Source organism: Trachurus japonicus, chromosome 3 (assembly GCF_045865225.1).
Source record: "Trachurus japonicus isolate A0001 chromosome 3, Traja_1.0".
Classification (NCBI taxonomy): domain Eukaryota; kingdom Metazoa; phylum Chordata; class Actinopteri; order Carangiformes; family Carangidae; genus Trachurus; species Trachurus japonicus.
In genome coordinates, this window is record NC_140909.1 from 7,014,343 (window position 1) to 7,035,153 (window position 20,811).

Below are 20,811 nucleotides of genomic sequence, written 5' to 3' on the forward strand. Positions count from 1 at the left end.
CGGTTTGCCTGCATCAGTTTTAGTCGCGTTTTTTGCTCCTCCCAACACTGACCATCAGGACAACGATTTAGGGGTCAAAAATGGCCGTAATTCTCCTTTTAGCTCCACCTGTGGGACTGTCTCCGGCTGTGGAGGACCGCTCTCTGTCACCTTCACCTTCACACACACCTGTGGACTTCAGTGATGTTGAGATAAGAGAAAATGTTTCAAAACCAGTTTTGGACTGTTTGAGCCTGGAGCTGGAGGCAGCTGTGATGCTAGCAGGGAAAAGATGCAGGTTCATGATTCTTAGCACAAACACACACAAACACACACAGACAGTGTTGGCAGAACAAAGTTGTTGCAGGATGAGTCATCAAATGTCTGAAATCTTTTTACAGGAAGAGAAAAACACATCGGCTTTGATGTAAACATACTCAGATAATAACTTTCTATCAACAGATAAATGAACAATTAACATGTGGACACTGGATTAAAGCTGGAAAAATACATTTTTCATTTCATGGAGCCTTTAATTAAAGTCGTTATCTCACCACCTGATAAATCCAAGTCCAGCCTTCATCTCCTATTAGCTCTGTTTTTGGTCTCCACCGACTCCTCAGGGAAATCTCTGGCTCTTTAGCTGCTCCATGTTCACCAGCTTGTCATTAACTTTGTTTGTCTGCCATTTGGTGCTGTACAGGTATAGAAGCACAGTGGATTTTTATTTTTTTAAACACTGAATACATCTGCCTGCTGTGTCTGGAGTTAGATAAAAGCAGCGAGTGAACCAAACATTAAAGTTGTAGCCAGAAAAGAAACAAAAAAATAAAAAATAATGAGATGAAAGACGGCGAAACGCTCCGCGGAGCTGAGAGACCTGTGGAGTCATGTGAGGATTCAGAGGGAGCGTGAATCCATGATGCACAGCTGATCCGCTGTTAATGTGAAAATATTGATCATAACCACTTTTAAAGCTACAAGACAAACAACACTGAAGTTCAAAAATACTGATCCGGACCTGTTCCTCTGGGTTTGACTGTCAGACTTAATACATGGACTAATATGAAATGACAGGAAATTCAGTTTTCTTAATGCTTTCTCACACTGTTAAAGGTGGGTTTATCAGTACTCACATGAGAAATATTGTAGGGATGAACGATAACTCTTTTTTCCCACTGATACCAATAACCCATAACATTTTTGAGTTCAGAAAAAGGCTAAGATGTAGTGAGTAAAGATGAATTTAACATTATTCTGCCTCTGACTTAACCAAACGATATAACCGACATCACTGTTGTGATCACAACAAGAACAGTTATGACTCTTTGACAAAAATAGCCTTTGTTATTCAAATTAACTTAGGGGCCAGGCGGACTGAAAATGAATGAAATCAAGGAAATGTTGGCTAATTATGGCTGCGAAAAACTTCATTATCCGACTTAACCGTGTGTTTTTGACTGATAATTAGCAGCCAATATTGGGTCGATAATTATCTGTACTGTTATCGTGTTATCATGCCTCCCTAAAATAAATATAGGGTTTTATTTCTTTCTTTTGTTTTGAAATCTTCCTCCTAACTTTATATCTTCAATAATTCCCCATCCACTTGCTTTGCGTTGAGGCGAATCTCTGGTGTGTGAAGAATCTAACTGAGGTCGTTCTGACTTATGGTAAAAAAAGAAAAGAAAAAAAAAAGAGTAAAAACATGCTCACAGTGTGACATTTTGATTTTCAGATGCATAGCTTGTAGTTTTGTTTTTTTTGCTTCAGTTTTTGGAATAATATTGTGTCTTCAGTTTGTCTTTGTAATGTCTTGAATTTTTGAAGAACCCACTGGAACAATTCAAATGCATTCACAGAGCAGGTGTGCGATTTCTGTAGAAAAAAAAGAAAGAAAAAAGAAAGAAAGAAAAAAAAACGTCCTGACTGTGGTTTCTTCGAGGAACACTTCTCCTGAGTTTACCTACAACATAAAATAGAGGTAGTTTATTAATACATGAATATATAAAAAAAGCAATGTTGGCTATGAGTGGAATAAAAATCAAACTTACAATGCTGACTCCCAGGCCGTCAAGGGCCTTTAAAACTCAGCCGAGTGTGAAATCCCTGAAATTTAAATGCATTTACAGAATTTATTCAGCAAAGGCAGCATGAAATGAAAAGGCAACGCAACCTCAACACAGTCTCTACCAAAGCTAATTAACATGTGCTCTTTCTCTCTGTTGTGTCGGCTGCTCTGAGTTGTGAACCCACCTTTTCAGTGAGTGTGTCTGAAAACAAAGTAATGGTTATTAGAGAAAAAGACATTATCACAAAGTCATACAGAGATAGAGATCAACACAATGGACTGTTAAAGTGATTATTTATCTTTAAAAAACATGTTGTGTTTTCAGCTGCTCTAATAGTCGGTCCATCTGTTCGTTTGTGCGTTAGTTGTTTCATCATTTTGGTCTAGACAAGATTGCCATGAAATGTTTTACAGACACGGCGATCCCTGAGGTTGAATCCTAATGTCAAAGTTTTCACCCATGCAGTTAAAAACTAAACAAAACCAAAAAAAAAACTCTGATTTATCCCTGACTTTTCCTCCAGCATCACAATGAGGATGAGAGACGTGCAGCCATAAAACACACATCTCAACCACAAACCATTAGTGTCGTTAATCCTCAAATTAGCTAAATAAAACAGTCGTATCATTGTCTGACCAATGAAAGGGTCCTTAGAGCTTCAGAAACACATGTGATGTGCATCAGCAAAGGTCTTTACAAGTATATCAACCACATTTACAGATAAATAAAACATTTCCCACCTTAATAATACAAAGAAAAAATATGGTGCTAATTAGTCCCACAGAATACAGACAGTATCCAGATAAAACCCCTGAGGAAATGACAACATCCCTGCTAATTAAACAGTATAAAATGCAGTGGTCTGTTGTTTTTGTATATGTCACTGATGTGATATTTTAGCTGTGAAACAAATAATCTTTAACAGGTGTGAAAATATGAATAATTATCATGAACATAAAGAAGCTAAAAAGAAAAAAGAAATAGCTGAAAAAGTCTCTTAATTATTCCCACATTGAATGTGTGAAAGACGAATGCAGATGCTGGAAAAACGCTAAAATATCTTCATTATTGTTCATGTTTATTAAGTAAATAAGGTAAAATAAAAATTAAATATATAACTCTATCGTGTAGAATCTTGATTTCACACCTAAACAAAACAACAAAAACACAAAAATCAACGTTTTCCCTTCTGCACAAGAGCTGCTGCCAGATCCTTGTGGTCGGTGCCAACGCTGCCTGCAGCACATGCAGATGAAATAAATATAAAGATACTACTGTGCCTGTGTAGTTGTGTAAATAGTGAACCATGTCTGCAGATCCAGATCTCGTGTCACTATAAGTTAAAGTATATTTGTTTTGGGTTTTTATGGGAATTCAAGCAAATGCAAATAATCCAAAATTAATAATGGTAGGCTATAGCTTGATCACACTCAGGCCAAATTAAACTCCATCAATGGGGTCAGACTGTTTCAAAGGGAAACACTTTGTTCTTCTACTTTTAAGCCTCGTATCAGTTACATAACACAGTGATCTGCAAAATCATTGATCACACTCTTTGTTTCATCTCCGTCTCTGCAGTGAAGTATTTTCAGATTTGTCCTAATAGAGTGAGACGTCTTCACAAATAAGATTTTAAAGGGATATTTCAACATTTTGGCAAATTGGCCCATTGCCATAATCCCTATAGTTTTAGGAGTAGGTTTGTTACCTTTAATTGTCGGTGCAAGCTGTTTTTAGATCGGCAGGGCAGAGACGCAAGCTACAGTACACCACGGAGGCTCATGGTATTTCCGGGCTTTCCCTCAAAACTCATCAAATACACAATCCAACAACTCCATAACACTCTCGTGGACAAGTTGTGACCTGCACATTCACCACGCTATGAGATAATAACAGAACGTTACCAGACAGAGTTGTTTTCGAGGTAAATGCAAAGCCGTTTTTCGGCAAGGAGTCTCTTTTTGGCACAACACCGGCTTTGCATTTACCTCGAAAACATCTCTGTTTTCATCTCCAACGCGTAATGTTACATTATTATTTCATAGTGTGGTGAATGTGCAGGTCACAACTTGTCCACGAGTGCGTTTTGGAGTTGTTGGATTGTGTATTTGATGAGTTTTGAGGGAAAGCCCGGAAATACCATGAGCCTCCGTAGCGTTAGCTGAGCAGCTTGCGTCTCTGCCCGGCCGATCTAAAAACAGCTTGTACCGGCAATTAAAGGTAACAAACCTACTCCTAAAACTATAGGCAATGGGCGAATTTGCCAAAATGTTGAAATATCCCTTTAAAAAGTTGCTAAACTGCGACTTCTGAGGACCTAGCAGCACATAAGCAGCACTGAGGTGTCTCCTCGTTCAGCCCTCACTAGTGCTCTCACCAGTGTTTTATAGTTGCTTCAAAGTCTGACGCTGCATCACGTTCGTATGACAGAAGCTTTTTGTCCAGACTGATCTGCAACAGCTGCATTCACACCACGTATAGGATCAAAGAGCGAGATAGGATCCAGTGCATCCCTTTTGACACAAACTGGGGGAATGTTCAGTGCTAGGGTGCAGGTGCTTAAAGAGATTTGAAGTAAGCACTAGCAGGTAAATGTATGTATGCAGTAGTAGGTGGGTTTATAGCCTGCAGCAACGACTCTGCCTCCCTGCCTTCAGTGGGGAGCTCGTTCCAACACCGTGGAGCCAGAACAGAGTCGAGCCTTGACCGAGATAAGCGACTACAGGAGGCACAGGGTGCATCTGGAAAGCTGTGTGGAGAAAAAAATGAATACAAAAAATAAAAAAAGAGCAGGCCTCTCATGCAATTGACTGGAACCAGTCTGTCGCCACAGTGTGGGCACCAAACGCATGATGATCCCAAAAAACATCACACAGGTGCAGCACTGAAGTTACACTTGACTTAAAATGCCTGACAAACTGTATTTGCCTATCAAGGACATAGATCATTTGGTCTTTTTTTTTGTTTTGTTTATCTTGTGTTTGTTGTAGTGATAAATAAACTAGCTGCTGCCATGGAAACTTTTCCGAGCTGTGAAAAAAACTCAGTCTCTGAGCCTGTTATCATGAATCTGTTTCTCCAGTTGGACTTATGTAAACAACACACATCCACCAATGCAATTTTAACACTGGATCGATACGAGAGTCTGCATGAGTTCAATATGAGGACATGAGAGGACGGACTAAAAACGGTCATAAAAGCGGCTGTTTTTACACCACAGGTCTTGATGTCCAATTCAGATTTTTCTTGATTGCCTGTTTTCTATGATGTGATCTACTGTACGTATATCTGATATCTGCACTCACACCTGCTTTCTGCGTGAAACGACATGTAAACAACATAGACGCAGACGAAGTGGACAAAACATCTCAAGCAGTTTTTTTCTCGATGCATTATCGGTTGCATTTTAAGGCAGAGGAGAAAGAAGAGAGCCATTATTATTAAGGCCTGGACGTATGCAGCAGTGATCGCTGCTACTGTACATCAGTTATCAGCGCTGTCATCAGTATGCACTATCGTCGCATTATTGATAGCGTACGACTCGCAGTGCCAGGAAATATCCAGTTCATCTGTTTCCATCCATCCACACACTTACAGTATCAGCAGATATCCATTTAATTTCCATATATGAAGGAGGCCTTAATCCGATCTGACAACATCCGATTTCATACGTTTTTTTTTGCATTTACACATGACATTCATGCCACTTCAGAGGGAAAAAAAATCAGAATTGGGTCACATGAACCATGTAGTGTGAAGACGGCCTTTGACTCGTACTCCTGCTGTTGAGTCCAGGTTTTTTCTGAGGCAGGAAACATGTTTAAAAGAGCTAATTAATCAACATGGCTTCTGTTTTCATACCACAAGTCAGAATAGAGGAAGTGAGGATGTGTGTGGTAATTGCAGACCTTTATATCAAACATCTGGCACGATTCATTTCTCAGTCCTCGATTATAGTTTTGCAGTATAATGTCACTGGGACTTGATTTGTAAATAGTTCTGATTGGCGCCTCATTAGCTGCTGGAAAAACCAACACAAGCATCAACTTCTGTGTGTGTGTGTATGTGTGGTTTAACATCAATTTCCATCCCTGATATTTGATTCCCCTGCCGTCTTTAAGGTGATGTTGACACGTGTATTGAGGCGCACGGCGTGTTTTGACACAACAGGGAGTCCCCGGGAAGCGGTAATCGTGTAATTCACTGAAAATGTGAAATGTGGTCATCTAAAGTGGGAAACTGGGGCTCCAGGAGGAAATGTGGGTCACGCTCAGCACATTGTGATTTAAAATGTGGGTTTGGGTTAAATCGTAATTCTTAGAGATTTAGATTTATTGAATTTATTTGTGGTAGATGAAACCTGGATTCAAAGGAGAGGAACCATAACGGCGCGTGTGTGTGTGTGTGTGTGTGGGTGGAGGGAGGTGTTAATGGCAGCTCATTTTATGACCAGCCAAAACATCAATTACATATACCAGTGCACACATTTATTCCACGGTACACATGACTGACTGTGCGCACATATGGGTGCACCCTACACATTGTATTACTTCTATAAATCACTATGGTATTGGTGCACCTTATTAATATAATGAAACTTAAAGCACATTGTGCACGTGTGCATGAATGGCAAGTTGCCTGTTTTAATGCCTGGAGAGAAAGAGGAGGGCGCATACGCTGGAAAATATGGATGAGAAGTGCAGTCGTGTTACCTTTAATGTCGCCACCGTTGGGGCATTTTTATGAGGATAAGAATGGTGTGTCCATGCAAATGTTGATTTTCATGTTTTTCATCTACATATCAGAAATGCTCTTTACTGTTTCCATTTATTTGCCCCTGACCTTGAGCAAATGAAGTGAGGAAACCGCTCCCAGTTTCCACAGGACCAAATGGAAATGTGTCATTACTATTCCACGGGCCGAGGCTGCAGGAAAACACAAAACAGCTATGCAGCTATTGACAAATTCATCATGCAATCTGAGAGTACAAACTCTAGATTTCATCATCTTGCTCATCAGCAGCTCCTTCCTATGAATTATTTGTTGGCTCCTCTCCTCCTTGCCTGTCCTCTCCTCTTGATGTGGTAAAACCCATCAAGAATCTATAAGTAGGCCCTGTCCCTGTGTCTCTCAATCAAAATCAGGGGCAAGCAGCTCCTCATCCAGTCTGTGGGCTGAATTATTTACCAGTCATTGATGTGGTGGTTGACCAGCAGTTTTGCTTGTGAATTATTCATGCGCTCTCTCTCCTCTCAGACCACAGGATTAACACTAGGGATATATTCACATTTTATTTGTTGTGCTCCTAAATGTGCACATCACATCATAAAATTTAACTCCTATAGAAATCCAAAGGCAATCCTGTTTCCTTTTTTTCTTTTACTAACTTCCTCTTCCTCTATATTTCACATACCATACCCACTGAGAACGACTTAAGACATTGAACTGGTTTGACTAATTCATGTTGGTATTCAGCCAGGAATCTATACAGACATGTCAAGAATTTGCGAGAGCGTTTTAATTAGAGATTAACCTCTAAACCTGCAGCATAATAATTTTATATTTTAACCTGACTTTATTCATGATTTAAAAATAAAAAATAAACCTTCAAAGAGAAGTCCAGCTAAGCTGCGTACCTGCTGATAACAACTTGTATCTGAAACGATCTTGTGTGCTTAGACATGGATAAAAGGCCGTTACAGCTGAGAAACAGCTGGACAATCCTTTTCTTCTATGGAAGAAAATCACATTCAAACAATTCACGCTTTAATTTTAACCTTGCATACTGTAGGTATGTAGTTATCTTTACCTGAGCAAAAAGATCTTAGGGGAAAAGAAACTTCTCCTGTTCACAGCCAGAGTTTTCCGATAATGCCACCAAGTATAGTTTGCACAGTGAGAAATGTTCACAGTCACCATGGTTACTTATTCACGTGTATTCAAATCTTCAAATTATGCCTTTATCTTTTCAAAAAAGTTGAGCAATTTCATACGACAGATGGGCACAGTTGTTGTTGTATTTTTTTACTCTTCCTTTTAAATGATCACCGTTTGGTCCGTCGTGCCCTTTTTTTTGATTTGAGAGTCAGCAGCAGAGAGACAGACAAACAGGAAACATGGAGGGGAAGGAGAAGAAGGGCTGTGACAGTCAATAAAGGTCCCTGGGCCGAGGATCGAATGGTGGATGTGGCGATCGTGTGTTACGCGCTGTTACCATCTGGATACCAAAGCGCTCTGGCACTGCAGTGTGTAGCAAATGTAGTAAACCTGGACGGTGGATTATTGGCCATTCGGTGCTGCAGCGGGTGTTTATGGCAGCAGGGAAGTGTCTGTGGGATTCTCTCAAAATAAACCATAATGCCTTTTGTTAATGGTAATGGAAGAGCATGTCATGCAGTGCAGAGCTGCGTGCTCTTTGCTGTGGTTTTGCGTCTTTATATTTCTGGATAATAATGGAGGCTGGAGAATGATGAATATTATTACTACTTCTTCTGTTATTAGGCTATACTTATATACTTATTTAAGAGCTTTTGATTCCACATTTCACATTCCTCAGTATATCAATTGAGGCACTCAACACAATACTACTTCTCTACTCCGTCAGTGAAAAGATCAAGTGGAAAAAGAGCATTTCTGTTTAAAGTTACTTTCTTAACACTAGGCTGCACGATATCTGCAAAATGTCTGATGTGCGATGGCACTGTTCAATATTGCGATGACGATATGACTTGTGATAAATGAGCAATAAGGTGTGCATATTAACCATACAGTTCCTGTGTCTTTCTGAAACTACTCAATACGCTGTAGTACATGCACCAGGCCTGTGGTGGCGCTGTAACATCGCCACACACCATTTACAGAGAAGTAGACGTGGAAAGCTTGCGTGCTGTAAAACGTATAGCTCCAAACATTGTAAGTCGACTAAACACGAGAAGTCGTGCTAGAACAAATACTGAATATTGATTGATTGATTCTTTTTAATGACCACACAGCCAGGCTGGTGGAATTTACTTCCAGTACAGGTTCCAAACATATAACATATATAGACATATACATACAATCATAATGCATATAGGGCCGTGTTTATTCCTCAACATTCAGAGTTCAAGATATTTATTGCGGTGGGAATGAAACTGTTTCTGAAGCAGGGTGTTTTGGAGGCAATCGTCCTGTAGTGTCTCGCAGAGGGCAGCAATCGTTATGTTATGTTACGTCTAGCGGTGAAGCTCAGGTTACAGATGTGTATTAATATGGTTTGTCTTCATATTTTGATTGAAATTGCAGATGTTTCAGATGATATTTTCACATGACTCACTGTATTATTATTTTTTAATTCTTTACCAAATTATTTATTCTTTCTCATAGTTTTGCTAGGTCAGTATCTGTTCATTTGTATCTCTGGCCACCTAGTGGTTGTGTTTATTCATGTATTCGTTGTATGTTTGTGTGTTGATGATATGTGTTGTCTTCGTTGTGGTATGTCTGTAAGCTTGCCGATTGTTGTTCATTTTTTGTCCTTGTTTGTGTTATATGTCAGGACCCCCTTAGAAAACGAGATGGTTCATCTCAAGGGGGTTTCTCCTAATAAAATTAACTTTGATGAAGCACATTATCAGGCTTTATATGCTACTGTCGGGCTGGGACGTGCTGGAAATACTAAAGAAACACTGAACATCCTTGAAATCTTCCAAATGTTGAGTCATAGGACAGAGGGTTAATTTAAAATTATACCACTTTTGAGAAATTCACTTTTTTATTCTAATTCCTGCTTCCTCCTCTCGCTGGCTGACCCGCTGCCTCTTCGCTGCTGCACCCGGCCTGGATAAACACCCTGTCAGTGGTGCTGCTGCAGTGAGGGAGATGGGAAATGACGTGTGCGTCTTGGGACCTGCTCACATCCTGACACTTTTCTTCTCTTCACTGGCAAATATGATCATTGTAAGATTTCTCCTCCACCCACTATTTACAGATAGTAGAATGTGTTCAAAGGGAATACTAATGAGCTTAAAATCCACACGCAGCTTGATTCATCTCTGGGCTTTGAAGGTGTGATTCGTTTTGCCACATGACACCCTGCACCTCTTTAGGAAATGCACCCTATACAAAATGTGCACTGCTTATTTTAATCAACACATTGCTTCTCACTGACTGGTACTTTTATTTCTTTGCTTTTTTTTTTTTTTTTTGCAACTACAGCTGCCGCCTGTTGTCTGTGTTAGGAAATATTGATGGGCGGTTTGTGTGGGCAGGATAACTGTCGCCATAATGTCCATTTATAAGATACAGAGGAACATGGGCAGCACCTTGTTCCATTACTGTCAACACAGCCTGAGCACATACAGCATCTTTAATGGTTCGAGGTTATAAATTGGAGCTGACAGCTAAGTGAACATTTCAAGCATTAGATGGCCGTACAGTGATAGTTTCTGTTTTCTCTGCTTTATGACAACACTTCAGAAACTCTGCAACAATCACATGGTTTGATGTTTCTGATGACCCCATACACAGGGCCAAAAAAACATATTTACAGACAGAAATACATGAAGAGTTTAGATACTCTTAACTAGGCAAGGCAAGGCAATTTTATTTGTATAGCCCGTTTTTACAAACAGTTTGTCTCAAAGGGCTTTACATGGCATCATAACAACATCCTCTGTCCTTAGACCCTCACATCCACTGAGGAAAAACTCCATAGAAAACCCTTTTAACAGGGAAAAAACCTAGAAAGCTCAGGGTGAGCAACAGAGGAGGGATCCCTCACCCAGGACGGACAGACGTGACATAGATGTTGTCTATTGTCTATCTAAACCTCTGCACTAGTACCTGCCCTGGCCGGCAGTGCAGTATGATGTTTATGGGATATCCAAACCATCAGTGCCGTCCTCTTGAGCACTATATCTCACTAACACCTGAGGGAAATCTCTTCTCTGAGATGAACTGATCAGAATTTCGTAGTCAAAGGTCAAATGTCGCTGTGACCACACACACTCTCACACTCTCACACATTGTGTATTCTGCAGTAAAGCAAGAATTCAATCACTACTTGTGATACAATATGACCCACATTTATAGGATGAAATGATGAATTGATGGTGTTTTATATCCAAATGGTCAAAGGTCAATTTCACTTTGACAAAATAATGTTCTACAAAAAAAAAAGAAAAGAAAAGATCTCTGGCTTTTATTGAACACAGAAGGAGAGATTGTGACCATGGTTTCTTGAGGATCACACCTGTGAGTAAAAAAAAAAAATCAGTTTCCAGTTTATTGGTATAAAAAGATGAATATAACTGTGGCACTGTGTCACTCTTGAAAATTGCTTGAAAATGCTATAGATAGAAGATGATACTTCAAAAATATCAAAGTATACATAGACCTATACACATTGTAGGCACAGTTATAATATCTGCACTTATGTGACTGTGTGTGTGTGTGTGTGTGTGTGTGTGTGTGTGTGTTACTCATTCTCTGACGAGCTACCTGTGGGAAGAAACTGTCTCTGAAACTGGTGGTGCGTGATTAAATGCTCCGGTAGCATTTTCCAGATGGCAGGACTGAGAATAGTGTGTGGGCTGCTGGATGACTGCTGTCCTTGATGATGCCTTGGGTTTTTCCTTATGCAGTGGCGTAATGAAGATATCACGCAGCCCGGAGAAGGTTTTTGCCAGTAAATGTTTGATGCTGGGGTTTTAGCACCGTTTTGCGGCAGTTTCCAGTCATGTGCAGTCAGAGTTTTACCAAAATCGTGCACAGTCTGTCAAAATCCAGTCTCCATGGTGCAGTGATGAGTGTCAAGCCTCACAAACTCCAGCCTTTGTTGTGATTCCTGATGCAACATCTGGTATTATTGAAAAACTGTGTGATGTGTACATTGGTGGGTTCAGAAATGTATAAAATATAACAAGGGGGGGCAATGTCGTTTTTCATAAGTGTGGAGATCTGAGGTTACCAAAGACAAGAAAGACAACAAAGCATGTAAACAAGAAATGTATATATGAATAATGTTTTTATAACAAGGCTTGCACCCACACTAACAGCTCCAGGCACAGTAGTGCTTTGAGCTAAGTGCTAACATCCGCACAAAGACAGTGTTGAGTCGACACACTGAGGTTTAGTGAGTGATAGTATTCATCATATTCATCCTCCAGAACATCCAACTGATCAACACCGAAGAAAAACTACAGCTGCATGGAGTCGTTATGTTTTTATCTGGTCGTAAACGGACTCGCTCACTCGTTGCCTCAGACATGAAGAGTCTCTGTGTGTGTGTGTGGCGTTTGCGTGTCCTCCCCCACACCTTTATGTGCTGCTCTCTCCGGGGAGTCCAGCCCCCTACCACACACATATACACACACACACATACATACATCTCAAAGACAAGCAGGTTAGGGTTAATTGATCATTCTAAATTGGTGTGAATGTGAGTGGGAACGGTTGTTTGTCTCTATATGTCAGCGCTGTGATGAAACCGGGACCGGACCAGGGGAAACTGCACCCTCAGGACTCGGCTCCAGCCCCACTGTGTGTAAACCCTGAACACACAATTGCTATGTAGGAATTTCACTATAAACGATCCACACTATCGTCTCTACGTTTTCTAGATTATCAACAGTGCAGCTATATGACAGAGGTTTAAAGGTGTGTCATTGTTTGAAGAAAGGCCACCTGTGAATTCAATTTGGATGTTAAAGAATTTATTTTCACCCGATGAGCCACAGAGGGAAACGGGCATTTAATTGCCACAGGAAGATTTTGTTTTTGTCTTTTCTAAGTGTTTAAAGTGCAAGTTGTCTCTGAATAGTCGCTTACCAGTGGAGGTATTTTAATGTGAAGCAGGTGGGGAATTTTCATTAAGCAGCAGCTACAACAAATTACAGTATAAGTACAAATAAGGTAGAGAGGATCGGCTATTATCACCCATCTCTGAAAAATAGTCTAAAGGCCAAACTCTTTTCTTAGTTCGCTGTTTTTTCTCCCTTTGTAAAGTAAAGGAGTATGTCGAGGTTTGTACACATGATGCAAAACTGTCTCTGGACATCTCTACAGTACATATCAAATTTCCATTAAGGGATAATTCAACATTTTGGCAAATTGGCCCATTGCCATAATCCCTATAGTTCGTTCGTTACCTTTAAATGTTGGTGCAAGATATTTTTAGAACGGCGTTTTTTGGCAAGCAGTCTCTGCATTTGCCTCGAAAACAACTTTGTCTGGTAACGTTCTGTTATTATCTCATAGCGTGGTGAATGTGCAGGTCACAACTTGTCCACCAGAGCGTTTTGGAGTTGTTGGATTGTGTATTTGATGAGTTTGATGAGGGAAACTAAGAAATCCCATGAGCCTCCGTAGCGTAGCTCTGAGCAGCTCACGGCTCTGCTCCGCCGCTCTAAAAATAGCTTGCACCGACAATTAAAGGTAACAAACCTACTGCTAAAACTATAGGGATTATGGCAAGGGGCCAATTTCCAAAAAATGTTGAACTATCCCTTTAAGACCTAGTTGGTCACGAACTTGTGTGCTGTGTATTTTGAAACAGCAAGGATTTGCAGAAATGTTGTTTGCCATTGTGTTGAGTCGATTTAGCTCTTAATTGGTGCAAGAATTAGAAAATGAAAAGGAAGCGACCGACCACTGGGGGACGTCTGCACTCAGAAAACTCTATAGTAAGTGTGCAGCGGTGCAGTTTATTAGCGCGTGGGCAGTTTGTTTGTGAAAAGAGTAATTGGTATTATTTGGTCCTCACTAACTCTCTCCACACTCAGGCAATAACAGCCAGAGGCCTGCCCAAGGGTTCCTACACTCGGAGCTTTTTCTCATCTGGAGATGCATCGAATGAATCAGAGCACCTGTCTCACAAGCCCGGTGTTCGACAAAAAAAAAAAAAAAAAACCCACGCCATCCACAGAAGTGAGGCGGTGAGGCTAATAACACCGTTAGGCTGTTCAGGCTCTGTCTCATTGTGTGTCAGTAAGAGTGGTACAGCTGTTCAATACAATCAAATGCACAGCGGTTCCTCTCCTCCCGGCCCCGAGGAGTAAAAGAACAGAGTCGTCTGCCTGACTGACACACAGACGTGGTCAGACATGGCAAATGTTTCCCAATTAGTTTGTCGTGGAACGTCATTAGCGAACAAGACTTTATCGCCGCTGTTTGAAGCGAATGATGTCAAACCACGCAAACCGAAACACATGCTTAAGACATCTTTTAAATATATGAAAGAAAATGTATAAATTATGAATTACAGATGGGTTTACAGCTGAATTTTGGAAATGTGTGATGTTTACACAGAACTTCCGTCTTTGACTGCAAAATTGATGAGGCCATTTTTGTTTCATGTTGCTCTCTGATCCCACTTTTTTAATATAGTATATATATATGTGTGTGTATACAGTATACTGTATATATATATAGCAGATGATATCCTGTGATTGACAACAACGTGTCATTTTCAAAGTTTCTAAAGAGTAAAGTTGTAATTAGAGACTTGACCTCATGTAATTATAAAGCGAAACACCTTCTCTTCTTCTGTGCACAAACATACGTGACTCTGTGAATGTTAAAGCTGCATATTGTCCTCCATAAGGAGACTAATTAACTTTTCAAACAGAGTTCGGAGTCGACAGCCTTTGAACTTCACACACCGAGTCCTCGTACGTATGTGAAACCTGTATGTTTTATTGTTATGTGACCTCCCGCAGCTGCAGTAATTATGATAGGATTAGTGTGTAAATGTGTTTTTATAAGCATGCTTTGTTAGTCTACAACCTCAACCACATGTTTCATATTGTAACCATGACGATGAAGGTCTGGTTTTCCTCCTGCTGCTGCTGTATCCATAGGTAGAGATGATGTGAACCCTCATGGTGCGTTCAACTGCCTCCTGCACACCGAACAAACACCAAGTTAAAATCCAGTCAAACCCCTCAACACCAGCCTAGGCGCCACAGAAACTCATTATTCCACGTAATGTATTAAACATTTGGTTTGATTTCTCATGTAATTGGAAAGAAAATCACGCCAATTACACACAGGGAGGGAGCGCTTAGATCGGCACAAACCCTCAATATTCTCCATCTTCTAACCTGTCACCGCTGAAGAGCAAAGACTCCAGACAGGCTAATTACCAGCACAGATATGTCCCAGCTCAGCCATGGCAGCAGCCCTGACACTTCACTGCTCCTTTGCACTGAACCACAGCAGTAACTAATTAGCATAGACACTACCTTTCTGATCAACACAAAGCATTCGCTCTTGTTTCCAATGACGCACCATGAATTTAAATGAGCCAATTAGCGAATGCATTTCCCCTGGTATCACACAGTCTTTGATTGAGATTCTCCTGCACAGCGGCACAGTAGAAAGTTCAGCCGCCCTGCAGGCCGCTGCAGCTGAGACGGGTGAGCGTCACATCGCTCACAGTGTTGATTCATTAAAGTGCAGTTTGTAGGTGGAGGTGATCAGGATAATTGTTGATGCTCATAGTCATTTTGAAAAAAAAAAGTTAATTCACCAGCAGCCACCCAAGTTTTTTTTTTCCTTAAAAGGGCCCCATATTGTGAAAATGGATTTAAATTTACATTTTGTGTCTTTAATAAACCAGTGAGCAGGAAGAGGCACTGAGTGTAAACAAGCTTGTGTTGGTAACGGTAGGTTCAGGACACAAAAGTGAAGAATAAGTAATTTGGACTTGACTCTTGTTGGTTTAGCTGCAGTAGTTGACAGTAAACTAGTTAGAGTTAAAGTTAGTGAGTGGACCAGAGTAAACACCATTACACAGGTGTTTAAAGGGACATTGTGTAACTTCTCCTGTTATCTATTCACGAAAATCGATTATTTCGTTCAAAAGTACAACGAAATGACAACATATAATCACATGTATTGTTTTGCCTCGTGCTGACGGACCACTTGTTTACACTTGTTTATGTTGTTACGTCAGTACCGGTTCACCCAATACGCACACTACGCACGTTGCGTAGGGCCCCGCAAAATAATAGAGGCCCCGTGAAAAAACAAAACAAAACCTGACGACGTGACCGTCCGTTGCGCACGTGTTGGCCTACCGGATTCCTAGCAAGACAGCGTTTAGCACGCCACGATGAAGCAGAGTTATCCCTCAGGGAATTAAGGGGGAAGAAACAGCTGACAATGACCTGCGGGAACAGCAGTCAGGTAACTCTCCTCTCCGGGTGGGAGAGTGGGAAGGACTAGTCCGTGTTTGACCTGCATTAACAGAGCGCTGAGCCCTGGGTGAACCCCGGTCTCTGTGTGCGTCTTGCTGGCTTCTATGATTTTAGTTGTAGTGTAGTTACAAATGGAAAGTAATGGATAAATATTGACTAAGATTTAATTTTGTTGCTTGGATACAGACAAATATAGATGCAGATATCTTAGTGAATTAAACAAAACTTGTGAAATATTGTGACAATGGTGCTAAAAAATATATATATAATAAATAATAATATACATAATTACCTACATTTGAAGTATATTAAAGTAAAACAAGTGCAGCCAATTTGATGGAGCTGAATTAATAGTAGCCTTATCTATATTTTAGTTTTATTTAATCGTGAGTTATTTCAAACATTAACATGCATGCCCAACATGTAAGACTGTATGATTGTTTGTTTACACATTTAGTTTGATTTGTTCTGAATTTATTCTTAGTTAGACCAACAGTGCAATATGTTTAAAGGGGGATAAGTGGAAACACTGGGTGTCAGGTGCGACTGTTGAAAGTTTTTGGGGTTCAGTTAGGCCCCTTAGCAGAATTTTGCCTAGGGCCCCATGGAGGTCTGAACCGGCTCTGTGTTACGTGCAGCGGCTGTCCGTTGCACCGTCTGCCCAATTTCAGGTGAATGCAGCATGAAAAATACGATTGAGTTGCTTGCAATATACAACCACAACGCTAGATGGGAGTAATTCCTACACAATGTACCTTTTAATATGCGATTCAGATACAATTTTAAGTGTCACAAAAGAAATATTAGAAAAACCTACAAAATAAGAAAAGGAATTAGGTTGTTTTGCCATTTGCAGCAGCGGTCCTGTCCATTCTTAGTTTCTGTTACGGTGGTTGATTAATAATCAGCAGCTCTTCTGCATTTTCTCCCTGTTTTCCCTCTTCATTTCCGGAAAGAATATTCTGTACTGTCCTTGGCATTAAGGGACCTTGTTCAGAGTAGCCTGTTGTGAATATTGAATGTGAACATGATATGCATGTAACGCAGGTGTAAATGATTTTGCACTAAGGAAAAGGCAAGGCAAGGCAAGGCAATTGTATTTGTATAGCCCGTTTTTACAAACAGTTTGTCTCAAAGGGCTTTGCATGAGTTGAAATAAAACAAACAACTGACAAAGAAACTTTTTTCTCTCCTTTGTTTCAGCTGCTGCAGGGGAAGTCCATTCCTAAATTTGGCTCACTGGACCAGATTGAAACGGGCAGTGGAGACGTGGAGGGACATTACAGCGGTGACTGTGATGATGAAGACGGTTGCGGTGGATCGGGTGGCGGTGAAGTGAAGAGAAAAGTGTCCAGAGTCTTCAAAAGTAAGTCTTTCTTTTTCTTTGGTAATTTATCCAAACAGTGCATCAAGCGACCCACATAGATCCCACTGGTTCCTGACAATTAAATGCAAAACATTCCAGAATAAAATCAAGAAATAACTTATACCAGCCATGAAAATACATCATTATATACCAAATACATATATATATATATAGCACATACCATATGTACCATAAATCCTTTCAAACAGCCTTTCAGACATCCATCCTGTCAGTTTCTGTGGTGAATTTCAAAATGAAAACTAGTTTTTGATCAGTGAAGGCCTTGAAAGGTGCAGTTGCATAACGCTATATTTTAATAAGACTTCCTCCAGTCTCCATTTTTATGACAGCCATAATAATAGTCATTAAAGATAATAGTTGCTATGGGGACATTATTGCAATCAAGGCCTGTTACTTTAGAAATTATTGAAATTATTGCTCCCCAGAGGATCAGTAACCCCTGATGAATCACAGCAGCAGAGCTCTCCTCTTCATTTTACCTTTCACACTCTCCACTCCTCTCAGCACATGGATTCCTCCTCTCCTCTCTCCTTTACTCTCCGTCAAACATGCTAACAACCTGATTAATCACCTCGCTCGCTCTGCCTATGGCGACAGCGAGGAAGAGGAGGGGGGGAGGGTGCTGATGGGGGGTGTCATCCAAACAAGCCGTTCTGTCCGTGTAAATGTTTCCTCTGCCTCTTGTCAGTCTGTCTCGAGGCTTCGGCAGCTCGGGCTCTGGAAGCTGTTTAACAATCGCTCATGTGAGGCTGTAGGGAGGCTCTGACATTTATCACCCATTACAGTGGAGCCGCCCTTTCCTTGTCGTAGGCCAGATCAACCTGTCTCCCATATTTATGACCCACTGTCTGTTGTGACCTCTGTCGAGCATCTGTCCCCCGCTGCCTGACCCTCACACCAACACTCAGGATTCTTCACCTCAGCCAGACCTCTGCTTGGTCCCTGCAGACGTCCGCAGGGTTTTTGCTTTTAAGATTTTTGCTGCTGGAAAAATGGATATATCAAAGAACGTGGATGTATTTGTGTATACATGCTGTATATACATATATACACACATGCATACATGCATATTTTACTTGCCTTTGGTGTTTTTTAATTGGATTTAAATGGATTTGGGATCTTTGCAAGCCAAGGACACGGCAGCGCTAACAACATAATGTCTTATTGCTGTCTCACCAAAAGATAGGATTGTTAATTTAAAAAAACAAATCCATTGTGTTTTATGAAAAGAAACAAATAAGTCCTCAAATCATACTGAAGGAGAGTCTGCTGTTTCACAACAGCCTTAATTAAACCATAGCATTGTAAATAAAAAAAAAACTAAACAAATTAAACCTGTATTAATGTTGTAATAGTTCAGTATTCATCTGCTGGAGGTTTAATCCAAAACACCTCTCCAGCCCGTAGGAGTGAGTAAAGGTCACAGATAAACAAACATCCCGCTGTTCACTGAATCATTCTCCACCATCATTGTCATCGAGGCCGACACGTAACGCTTGCAGACACCAACTGAGGTACGAGGCAGGTTAATAAACAAGTGTTACACCTTCATTTGGCTCATCAAATGGGAACACTGGTGATGAATAAACACCTGGTGTGTTCACAAGAACCGGTCAGCGTGTACGTGCTTTAGCAGACAGTTGTACAGTCGATATCACCTCGCTACTGTTGTTGCTGTTGCTGCGGTGTTTCATTTGGTCTAAACCACCACAGTGTGATGCTTCACCTTGGACTCAATGCTTTAATCCTTTACCATTCATGTTATTTTGTTACATATGAAGTTATTAATCAAACCTGAGTTGCATAACAACTCCTTTTTGACCACATGGGGTCACTATAAAGTTATTAGCGATCAGTTATTTACACATTCAACAGCATTATCATTCATTTAGAGTTTTTTCCAGAGCAGCTGAAAAATGAAAGTCTTATATTCAGGGTCTTTTTCTACTTAGTTTTTGGTATCAACCAACTCCTGAGAGAAATCTCTGGTTCCTGAGCTGTGATCACGGTGCAGCTGCTACATATCTGTCTGAAATGCTTGTAAAGCTGAGTAAAGCCGGGGCCAGCTGCACATTCAGGGGATAGTTCTCTGCAGGTTAATCACTACAGTACACTCCTGTCACATTGTCACACTGTTTTGACAGTTTTTTTGTTTTTACACATTTTTATACTTAAAAAAAAAAAAATTCTGATTACAGCTTCAGCATTTCAAGCAACAGGAAGCCAGAACGATGTTGCAAGTCTAATTAAACCGTCAACTAAGAATCATAACAAGTTGCCTGACAATATGATATGCTAAATAGCACACAGATTGGTTCGCTGCAGTACATGACTCTCAGTGCAGCGGGAGAGTTTTGCTGTGTCTGAGATACACTGTGATGATCACACCCGCTCCGATCAGACAAGCGAGTCGTGCAAATCGGCATCAGCTGTACTGTCGCCAAATACAGGAGAGTCAACACGTTACCGTACTCCTCTACGGATGATAAAAATGTAATTAATTCAGTTTTATTTCTTGATAGAAATACAGTCGAGTCCTGAGAAGTTATTGCATTTTTACTGCAGCAAGGCAGCGTCTATAAATTGGCTGCCACGAGGCTAAATCACTGAGGTGAGGATACAGTATTAATGAACATTGTTGGTTTTTTCATCCAGCCTCTGTTCGAAAACTTCAAAAACAGAAAGCCAAAGAGACAGACATGAAATATTAAACACAGCTACAGACCCAGAAACAAAGGAAACCACAGCACCAGGTAGAAAAAAGCCACAGAGGTGAGAGAACGAACGGAAAACCCCCACATAAACAGAGATAAAGTCAACTTTAAACAACACGACACGTCACTGTGGGATTATTAACAAGTGAGATGAATCCCAGGAAGCTTTTTAAAAAATCTTTGACAACAAGAAACAAAGTGAAGGACCCTGCGATATATTTCCAGCTGCCATTTAATAGCAAGTGTGCCTGTCTAAATTTAGTGTGATTTCTCTCTCTCTGTGCAATTACCCATAATCCCTCTCCTTTGTGCCTTTTGATGTTTATCAGCTGAACATGCTGACGATGGATCAGCATGATAAGGAAATAAAATGGAATAAGCTCAATACTGACAATAGGAGCCTGATTTAAAGGATTATCCTCATTAAGCAGAATTACTGTCGTGTGAGAATGAGTATGTATGTAACAAGAAGCAACAAT

The 20,811-nt window shown here is 40.5% G+C and overlaps 1 protein-coding gene across 2 annotated transcripts in view; it reads left to right on the forward strand.

Annotated features, from left to right (window-relative positions):
* gpc5a (glypican 5a) overlaps window positions 1–20,811 on the forward strand; it is a 141,084-nt gene that overhangs the window by 76,327 nt on the left and 43,946 nt on the right. For both annotated transcript variants that reach the window (XM_085806123.1, XM_085806122.1), the window contains exon 8: window positions 17,435–17,597. In XM_085806123.1, the coding sequence (XP_085662249.1) occupies window positions 17,435–17,597 (163 nt within the window). The remainder of the gene's footprint in view (window positions 1–17,434; window positions 17,598–20,811) is intronic.